At 33.9% G+C, this 10,997-nt stretch overlaps 1 protein-coding gene across 2 annotated transcripts; it reads left to right on the top strand.

The window, feature by feature from the left end:
• Window positions 1–977: 977 nt before the first annotated feature.
• On the top strand, window positions 978–10,797 carry LOC144971936 (uncharacterized). Of its 2 annotated transcripts, none has more exons than XM_078913020.1 (4): window positions 978–1,086; window positions 2,503–2,564; window positions 5,003–5,151; window positions 6,202–10,797. In XM_078913020.1, the coding sequence occupies exons 1-4, from the start codon at window positions 1,038–1,040 to the stop codon at window positions 6,791–6,793; spliced, it is 852 nt and encodes a 283-aa protein (XP_078769146.1). In that variant the 5' UTR covers window positions 978–1,037; the 3' UTR covers window positions 6,794–10,797. The 2 variants fall into 2 exon arrangements, with proteins under 2 accessions (XP_078769146.1, XP_078769142.1); XM_078913016.1 differs by lacking the exon at window positions 978–1,086 and adding an exon at window positions 1,135–1,258.
• The last annotated feature ends 200 nt before the right edge of the window (window positions 10,798–10,997 follow it).

Genomic DNA, 10,997 nt, shown 5'->3' with positions numbered 1-10,997 from the left:
TAATTGGCGCCAAATCGTTTAGCGATATTGATCACATCATTTCTTAGCACAATCACGAATCAATAGGTAATGAAATAGTTGGAAGAATAAAGTAATTAGCTGCATGTTGTTTTCATTCTCATTTTGTATTATTTAACACAATAAAAAAGGATTTCTTAGATCAAACTACATATCTATGCATTTCCTCAACACGAGGAATCATAAATTTCGGCTGAAAATATTAAAGTAGCCTTTAAACATTAACTGACGATTTAATTTAATGTTTTAAACCCGTTCGACACTCACACAAACCCAAATCGAAAGCAAAAGCAAAGCAAAACAACAATAACACCCCCCCCCCCACCCCCCACCCCCCCAAAGAAAACCAAAATAAACAAACAAATGAAAATCACAGAAAAAGCAGATCTAGGGAGAGGGTGTTTGTGGGTGAGATGGCCAAGTGTCTGCGGCGTTACACTTACACCAGCAGCTCCGCATCCTTGAGCCAGAGACCTAGCGACATTATCATTTTGCGGTTCGGCATTGCGGTAGACGCCTGGGTTAATGTTCTTTTCACGAGCGTGATGATGAAAAAAATCCATAGGAAAGGAAAAAGAAATTTTATTGTTTATTTATTTGGAAAGTCAAAAGAAATCCTCTCAGGAAACCAATATACATAAACCAACTTTATTCAAGTTGGCATTATTTTTTATTTTATTAAGACACTTTACAACACCTCTATCTTAAGATCATATTATAAGTATAAGATTCAAGATCATTCATTGCTTTATTATTGTAACCAAAACAGGTGAAACGTCCAAATGAGATAATGGAAAAGTTGTAACCTTTTGAATTGGCCTGGCAGCATATTACTGAGTTTCAGAGCGATCAGTTTGGCCAAACAAAAGATCTCGTATCGATCGATTGATCCTATACAAAATTTGATTGACTGGAGAATAAAAGAGCGAAACCCCAAATAAAAGAGTCGGAACACTTTTGACATAATAAAAATAGCGAACGAGGGGAGTCGTTGCGAGGGACGCCTCTAGCTCAAGCTCATGATTTTAATTTTCGTCGTTGACACTAACAGCTTGATTTATAGTATAGGTAAGGGAATAATCAAAGTGTTATTATATGGTGCTACCGCGAATGATATTATAAATCACAGACTACTTATTTCTCAGATTTATTAAGCTGTTTACAAGGGAAACCATGTACAGACACGGGGGAGAAACCTTCTCGAAATCTTCAAATCGGACTTATCGCCCGCTTTCCAGATGTTTGTAATTATTTTTTAAATGTAAAAGTTAGATTGTTGAGAATAATTGTTGTGCTCATGAAAATGATGATAATTGATGACACACAGTCTGGTTTGATTGAAAGGGTAAAGAATTTATAACATCATGGATTCATGATTATAAATTATAGTTATAGGAGCTGGTACTAACTCTAACAACTTTTCTATTTTTATTAGACTTATGTCTTTTTTATTGTTTCGTCAGTTATATAATAGATGATTGTAGGGAAGGCATTCCAAAGCTCCTCGTGCTAAGGGAAACAACCCAAATATTCCATCAACTTATCCTAAGAAAAATAAAACTCTAGTTCCCAAAGACTAGTACCTTAAACTTAAACTAACCCTAATAGGAAAAAGAACAAAACACCCTAGCACCTTTAAGAAGACCTATAACTAACCCTTATAGAAAAAAAAATCCTCTGACCTTGAGCTTACTCTAGTAGACAAAAAAAAAAAACAACAACCTAGTACTGCTTTGCACTACCTTTTAATCCTTAAAAAAACCAAAAACAACAACAACAAAAAACCCCAAAAACAGACTGACGGTGGATAACCAAAACAATGGTCATATTAGGAAAATTTAAACGTTCACTAATCTATCAAGATTTGTTCTAGTCTTTAAGATGCTAGACTACTATATATTGACAAATTGAATAAATAAACGCCTGACAAAAGATCCACCGTGAAAATACTAATTGAAAGAGGTGCTGGACCAAGGAGCTTTTGGAAGGCCCCCGATTGTAGCCTATACACAATAACAACCTTGGGAATATGAGGAAGAAGGAATATCCTTTGTTAGTCCAAGATCAGATAAAATATAGTTTAGTTACTGATCTGGGACTGGGACCAATAAGGCAATGGGTTGATATGAAATATGAAAGTACTCGTAATTGAATATGATTGACTTGACTTGACTTAGATGCCTTTCGCGTCTCGACCGAAAGATCGGGTCGCCTTGGCTGTTTCCAGTATTTCCTGTGTGAGGTGTCTCCAATATTGCCGGTCCTCTGCTAGGGTTCTCAGATTTTCAAGGTCCCCTGCCGTTATGAGACTAATGCTTTGTCCAAGTGTTGTGAGGTTTTTGTTTAGGATCACAGGGAGTGTTGTGATCGGTCTTCCTCTGAAAAGGTTCCCGTGTTTTTGGATTAATACTGATTAATAATGAATAATGATTAATAATAATTATTTTCAGTATTGATAAACCAATGGACTACTTTTTTTTTCAGACATCATGAGTCGAAACAGAGGGAGTAAAAATAAGATAAGACTGTTGTCACCCATAAGGGAGGTTGGTATATTATTTATATTCGTCTTGATGGTTTCGATCTATGTGGACATATCCACAGGTTCAGAACCGAACACAATTATGGGTTTGTTTAAACATTGTTGTAATGATGTATACACAACTTGCCTTGGTCCGATAGCATTTCCTTTACAACAATGAGCCCATAACAATTTGAGTTATCAAACCTGCAAATATAGATAAATAACGTCCATTGTCATCTATTCATTAAAGATTGTTCAAAGTTTTTTTCGTATTGCAGAAACACCCGCTCAGTTGGAAAGTCTTTAGGAATGCAACTGACTCCAAATTAAAAAAAAAAAATTGCCCTTCCATGAGGATTCAACCAATCACCTTCCATTCCCTGTATCACTTAGATTCAATCCTTTTTTCTTTCTTTTTTATTTGCTTGCTCTTTTACATTTCATTTTGTTTTTATTCCTATCAAATAGAAATGTCCATTAATGCTTTACAAATGATTTGCAAAGAGTACAGTGCAAGGCCATCAATTATTATATTAACAATGTTTATCATATAATATATTATTTGGCTAACATGTTTCTTGTGCAGTGTCCTACTCTCAAACATTGTAAAGTGCCTATAAATAAAGTTGATTTTTGCGAACGGCTTGAAGTCTACTTGAACAAATCAATCATTGTTGTAACATTACAAAAACAGGTTAGACCAAAGACAATTAAAGCAAATATTGAAGGACTGAAAAGAATTCCGGGTATTGTCAGTTTCTTTTGTGATTTTATTTTTGTTGTCTTATTGACATTCTTAGCAACCTCTCAGTAATCCAAAAGCATAAAACGCCAGACTGTGGCTATATCCAAAAATAAAATTGCTTCCTTCTTACTATTTACAAGACTCATTAAAAAATAAATAACTGACTCTGGTTTTTGACATCATACAATTCGCTCAAACTAGATTGTAATTATCACATTTGTCTGTCACTATTCCATTGTGTAGTTGAAGTAGAATTTTTGCCTGATACTGATAACATCTCATGTCTCTTGATATAAATCCAGTCAATGCTTCAGTGCAACAAGACCAATTTGACTGTATAGCCCAGTACCAGATGGGATGTGTTTGGCATGTCACTCATGTTGGAATTGAAAAGCATACTAACAAAGATAGACCTACGAGGAACACTGTCCTAATCTGTGATGAAATTATATTTAGTTAATCTATGTAATCGTTTCAGGGAAAAAGCAAATAAATCATTGGAGGTCTTTGTAGTTGATGTAGTTTTGGCTTTGTATGTGTGTGTGAGTGTGGATTTGTGTGTGTGTTTGTGTGTGTGTGTGTGTGTGTGTGTGTGTGTGTGTGTCTGTGTGTGTATGTGTGTGTGTGCAGCTTTGTGATATAGTGATATGACACTTGCCTTTGGATTAGAAGGTCCTGGGTATGACTGGCTGTTAACAGTGATGTCTCTGTCGAAATAAACTTGAGTTTTTGAGCTTTTATACAGCGAAATATCCACTAAACATGCTTTACAAAGGGACCCTCCCTGACCCATAGCAACAAGTAACATATCAGAATGAGACATGACACCTGTCAGGTGATATACAATTTTTCCAACAGAGACAACGCTGTTAACAGCCAGGTACTCATTTTACACCCGAGTATGGTGAGAGAATGTGACTAAATAACCTATTCCATGGACTCAACTATCCGCCAAGTGAGACTCGAACCTAGGACCTTCCGATCCGAAATCGTGTGTCATACCACAAGACCACACATCTGCCTTAAAGTATCTTTGTTTTTGTTTTGTTTTGTGTGTGTGTGTGTGTGTGTGTGTGTGTATGTGTGTGTATATGTGTATGTGTGAAGGTGTGTGCATTATTGTGCATTTGTATGCGTTTTGTTTATTTTTTATTTTGTCTTAATGGCTGTTGTTATATTAACTGGTTTTGATTTTCCTTGAAGCGTTTGGGTAAATAGCCACAAAGCAGGTACATTTTGAGTTTTTCAAGTTCCCTTTTGCTGAAATAAATAGTTGTACAAAGCAATCCAAATAGAGACATTATTGAGTGAGTAGAGTAATATAAAATGAAAACCGTAAGGTAAAATTTTGAATTTTAAATATGGACATTATAATCTTCAATACACAGTATAAATTAGTCGGACAATGTTAAACAGGGTTAGGAATTAAACGCATTATCTAAATTGAAATACTATTTCTGCGATAGATGAAGTAGGTACCTTATATATTTACCAGTTCAGAAATAATAAAGATATTGTTCAGATAGTCAGGTATCCGATTGTCATGTTTTTAGAATAAACTTAAACTATTCTATTTGATTTATTAGTTGGAACCTCCTGGGTAAAATGCAATTGTTTTATGTGCTTTTGTTAGATTCAATTGTTTTTTTGTTTTGTTTTTTATCTTGTTGCCATTTTGTTTTGAATAACCCAATGCTTTCCACACATCTCACCAGGCATCAGGCATCATTCCTGTTCATGTGGTACCCAAGGGCACTAAGGTAATGAAGGGAGCTGCTGGCCACTCACCTATCCTGGTACAAGCTCTTCCTGAAGAGGCTGAACATCCAAAGTCTACAATGAAACCCATTGACAGACATTATACGTGGGTTTGATTTATGATTTATGCAATATACCGAAATTTAAATCAACTCCACCCATAAGACATTTGACTAACAGGCAAATACTGTAGAAATAGTTTTTGTAATTTTGTTTTTTACTTGGTGCATTCAGGTAGCTGTGTTTAACTTACTACTGAGATGCTTAAGTGCAGCTTTGCCATGTAGTAGTATGACTCTTGGCTGTAGCTTGTGGGTTCAAATCCCACAGTGGGTGGCATAGAGTTGAGTCCTTATTAAAGGCTCCTCGCTAACATTTTCTCACTGTGCTCTGTTGTGTCATGAGTACTATAGTTACTTATCACTCATGGCGAAAAGAAAAAAAAAAAAATGCAATTTGCAGGGTTTAAATATTACAAAAGCTCAGTTTGGGTGTCCTGAATGATTTTAAAGACTTGCAAATCATTAAAAGAGGCCATTTAAGCAATAAATATCAAAGAATAAACAAGACACTTTAAATTCTCTACAGTCAGATAATATTTTTATTCTAGCTGTTTTCAGTTTATAAAATCTGGGGTTAATAATTTTGTTGAATGTAAAATCACAAGCAGAGCGTAACATAGATTGCCAACATCGTTACAATTAAAAATAAATAAAATTCCCTTTATGCTTTAGGGGAAATTTGTCTCTAGGGTCTATTCCAAGTGAAGACTGGAATAACCCAGGCGTTAGCCGCAGTGCAGTGCTGCAAACTGAGTTAGGGCGAGGTGACTTGCTCAAGGCCACACAATGTAGCGGATATTCAACTCAGTACTTTTCGGGTATGAATCAAAGACTGTACCGCTGAGCTATCCCATTCAGTGCTATATCTGTACGACTATCTCAGCTTCATAAAAATATATGTTACATTCTACTTAAGCTAATCTTCTATATAATAACTTTTATTTTAAAATATACTGTAAACCGGATCCCATTTTCTCTTTTAAGAATGACAATTTTTAATGAGTTTTTGATAAGAAAAAAAGTTCATAAGATGAATTTTTAGATGATGTTTTATTCATTTATGATATTTAAATTCAAATTTGTTTGTTTTTCAGTGCTGTGGACCAAGTGGTAGCTGATTACCTTCATTACTCAAAATATGGTCAAGTTATGCCTGTACTGTATGGAAGTGGAAGTGAATACGGTAACTCAGGGAGTTCAGGAGCTTTGCGTTGTACCTGCTGTACAGATAGAAATAGAGAAAATGTTCATAAAAAGATGGCATTGGCAAGAGGTGAGGATATTAGTCAGATGCCTGACATGAGTTCAGAGCCTCCTCGTAAACCTGCTAATGATATACCACCAGAAACAACGATGATTCGAACGGAAGATGAATTACAAATGGGTAAAACCCAACAACGACCAGTTCATCCTGTTATGGTTCCACCTCACGCCAAGAATCGTTGGGGTTATTATCAACCCACACCATATGCTGGAACATTCTTAAATCCTGAATTCAATAGACCTTTTACCCTAGAAACTATGATCGAAGATGATGGACGTCAAGATAGAGATAAGAAAAGTTACATCAACTCGAGGATTTTAGAGGCTGATTTTAAATTTGACCAAAGCATGAAAAAATTAGAGTCACGTTTTCAGCAAGGATTTGATACGGAACCCCGTGATAATTTTCTATTCGATGATTGAATTTACTAGAGAATTCATTTTATGATAATTCATGTTTTGCTATTGTTGGGCAGAACAATTCAATGAAATATACCCAAATTCCAAATGAAAAGAAACAAATGAAACTCAATTTACAAATTAAAAAAAAAAAATACTTGATTATGAATGTATATCATTGCAATCATTTTTAAAAAGGCTAGCTTAAAAAAAAAAAAAAGGCAATCGGTACTTTTAAAATTCTTTTTTTTTATTATTTACCATATTTGGACAAACAATAACAATGCAATGACATTACCAAAGATAAATGAGTGCTGGCTATCTAAAATGTGGTGAGGTTTTGAGGTAGCAGTCCAATCTAAAGAAAAGTTTAAGGTAAAAATAACCAATTTTTTAAATTGTGAATCACAGAAAACTGGATACTCTTGGGAACAAATGGCATTTTAAATAATGTTATTCTGTTTTTGTTTTTTCAAACTGTATTATGTTTAATTGCATTTATTTATATTGTGTGGAAAATATTCTCGTGTGTCTACAATCAAGGAATATGCATTTTGGGACATGTCTTCATCTTCAAGAGCATGCTCTTTACAGATGGTATTATGAAATGGTATAAATCAAATAAATATTTATACAGATGATCAAAAATTTTATACGATTCGATTTTAAGTGTCATTAATTCAAAACATTCAAACAAAAACTGATGGAAATGACTTTTATGCCAATTATTTTTAATTTGATGGGGGTTTAGTTGATGAGCCTTTTAAAGAAGTCAGTCGGAAAAGGGATGTAACAAAGTAAAATTTCAAACAGTAATGACATTCGAACCCTATTTTTTAATTGAAAACCTCACAGAAAGTAATGGCCACTTACGAAATATGTAATGGTCAATTTCTGGTGCATCTCCTTTGAATGGATCCTACCAATGTCATTAGCTGAAGTTGAAGGATCTTGTCCCATGCATTTCTGAGAGCTTCAAATAGTTGATCATTTTTTTTGGTTTGTGGATCAAGGAGCACTAATGTCCCAAGCATATTCATTAGGGTTTAGGTCTGGGGAAGTTGCACACTATGGTTCAATGACATTGACTTTATTATAGGTGACCAACAAGTCTTCGGTGATGGTAGGCGTAAGAGAAGGGATATTGTCAAGCTGTAAAGTAACGTTTTGATGTTAGAGAAAGGGTTGGACGCATGCATGTGCAATTTCTCTGGTGTATCTTTCCCCTATAAAATTTTCATTGATTTGTACAAGTGATATTTGATACCCCTTGTTTATGCAAACCATGGCTTTGCCATTTTCTCTGTTTGTTGATTCGAGAACACATGATTGTTCATTTCATTCCTGAAGCCTGTGCAGATGGGCTGGGCAAGAATTTTGTTTAATCAAGGACTAGGACGCATTAACGGTCATCTTGCAACAATGCCGTGTTTATGAAGCCAACCTCTAACCATCTGTTTGTTATTTGGCATCCAGGAAAATAACATGCTGTTTCAATTGCAGTTTGAAATCAATTTCGTAGGTTTTGTGTACATATAGTGCACTGATTCATGGCCTTGCAGTTCTTAGGCGATTCCGTACAGTCTTTGAGGCTTTTATGTGGCTTGAGTGTGCATCTGGAGAGCTTGGCATTCCATTTGTTTTTTTATTAAATATTCTAGAAACATCTGTTAATGTCTGGTCTCCTTGAATATGGCCAATTGCACGAGAAAGCACTTCTAAAGTCAAATGTGACATAACGTGAAATGATGAATTACATATTTTAAACTTATTTTTAACATTGAAATTCATCAACATAAATGTGGACAAAATAATTTTAATTCTACTCACTTCCTGTTGAATACCGTTTTGAGGTTTTGATGAAAGGCGCTTTAGAAATATGCTTATTATTTACTATTATTATCATCATCATCATCATCATCATCATCATCATCATCATCATCATCATTGTTCTTGGTTGTATATTTTTACAATTTTTTGTGCATTTGCATGTATATATGTATACATTGTCGCCATAGATTCTCATCTTTGTGTTTATACATTTTCATGCATGCCACGTCTGTAAACGAATTTCCATTTCTTTGGATGAATAAAGTATATATTATTATTATTATTATTATTATTATTATTATTATTATTATTATTATTATTATTATTATTATTATTATTATTATTATTATTATTATTATTATTATTGCTATTATTATTATTATTATTATTATTATTATTATTATTATTATTATTATTATTATTATTATTATTATTATTATTATTATTATTATTATTATTATTATCATTCAAACACATGCATGGTGAGTGCTTGTCACAACTCAGTGAAATTTCATATGGCTTGTTATATTGATAAGAAAATGTGTATTTTCCATTTATGATCATCATGGGCATATGTTGAAATTCTACATTTGAGCTTCTTTGTGTCCAAAAATGAATAATATAGTGTGAAACGATCAATAACGATCATAACGATCGGTTGGTATTTTATGAATAGGATTCATCAATATGAATAGGATTCCTCAATAACGATTGGTTGGTATTCTGTGAATAGGATTCATCACTAACCGTCGGTTGGTATTCTATGAATAGGATTCTAGTCTATTACTACATATCGGACACGAACCTCGTGAACAGGGAGGCCTTGATAAAATTGATATGCCCTACACGTGAGTCGAACATCATATCAATTGATCTTAAATGTAATGAACTAAAATGAAAATAAAATAGCTTCAAAAAAGAACAAAGTACCAAACACGGAATGTTTTGAAATCAAAACCCTTCTTCAGCCAATAAAAAATAAAGAAACAATGCAAACATAAATACAATACTAAAAATCCAGATCGACGGCAGTGAAATATTTGGCACGTCCTTTCTGTACAGAAATTTTGGGTTTGAGCCTGAAACTTTCTGTTTGGTATTTTCTTCTCTTTTGAATCTGTTATATAATTTTTGTTTATTATCGTTTTCAGTTAACAACTTCTAGCAGCTTAGTACCACTATCATTTCCCCCTTCCCTCTTTATAAATTATATAAGTATCATCTAGAATGACTGACCTACAACAAATAAAATATACGTGCGTGGGAGCAGTTTGCTGGAAGGAGTGAATGTGTGAACATTATTAATGTGAAAACATTTTTTAAAAAAACTTTCGCTGTAAAATATATTCTATGATTAAATCTTTCTTATTAGCAGGTGTCATGTATTTGATTCTTTGTAAATTCCTTTTCGGATCAATAAATTATTTCATCTTATCCTCTTGTCGTCAGTCATATGCAATGTCAGATGGGCTTGGATGGATTCTGGAATTAGTAGCTACTCTTTAATAAACAAAATTTCCCACATTTATTTGGCCTCAAAGTGAAATATCAAATTTATTTGGAACATTTCGTTGTTGAATTTGTGATAATACAACATCGTTCTCGCATGACAACTGTGTTCTCATAATAAAGACTAATAAGCTCACATAATAATATGGAAAACCGACATGAGCAGCAGCAAGCGTCTGATGAACTGGTGTAAGGGGTACAATCAAAATAATAATTCATAAGTAAAGAGTAAAATATGGGTTGTCTCTCTTACATATTCACGTGTTTTTGTAAATAAATTCCAATATTTTGATGTTTTGAGAGGGCCCTCGTGAGATATAGTTATGGTGTAGTGGGTTAAGACTCCAGCTCCCCTGAACCTTATGACTTGGTAATAATATGTTTGAACCTTTGGCTGGACACTATTATTATTATGATGCATACCAATTTTAATGAGATTTAAGTTCACTTTAAGTTAATTTCAATGTCAATAGCTTTTAGTTGTTCACCATTTATTATTGTTACTCAATGTGTATTCCTCGTATTCACTAACCATCTGCAATTTGACCATAATATTATGAATGGATTAAGGTGATGGATTTATTATTTTAAAAATAAAATAATTTTCCACTGAAAACCTACGATGTGCAATCTGGAGAAAGAGTGTGAGAGAGAGAGAGAGAGAGAGAGAGAGAGAGAGAGAGAGAGAGGGGGGAGAAAGAGAGAGAGAGAGAGAGAGAGAGAGAGAGAGGGGGAGAGAAAGAGAGAGCGAGAGAGAGATAGGGAGAGGGAGAGAGATTATGACACATCTACTAACCACGTTTGTAATTAGAATAACCCATGCTCTTTCTCTACTGATTACAAATAAAAATAATTTTGTCACACCATAAAGGGCTTGTCTTATTTTTGG

Source organism: Berghia stephanieae, chromosome 1 (assembly GCF_034508935.2).
Source record: "Berghia stephanieae isolate SIO BIC M18660-M18661 chromosome 1, UCSD_Bste_1.3, whole genome shotgun sequence".
Classification (NCBI taxonomy): domain Eukaryota; kingdom Metazoa; phylum Mollusca; class Gastropoda; order Nudibranchia; family Aeolidiidae; genus Berghia; species Berghia stephanieae.
This window is presented reverse-complemented; position numbering and strand designations above follow the sequence as displayed.

Bases quoted from the DNA above. Each gene is read 5' to 3' on its own strand.
- LOC144971936 (XM_078913016.1), top strand. From the start codon at position 1,192: ATGTACAGACACGGGGGAGAAACCTTCTCGAAATCTTCAAATCGGACT. The intron at 1,259-2,502 runs GTTTGTAATTAT...TTTTTTTTTCAG, and splicing joins TTATCGCCCGCTTTCCAGAT to ACATCATGAGTCGAAACAGA. The intron at 2,565-5,002 runs GTTGGTATATTA...ACATCTCACCAG, and splicing joins TGTTGTCACCCATAAGGGAG to GCATCAGGCATCATTCCTGT.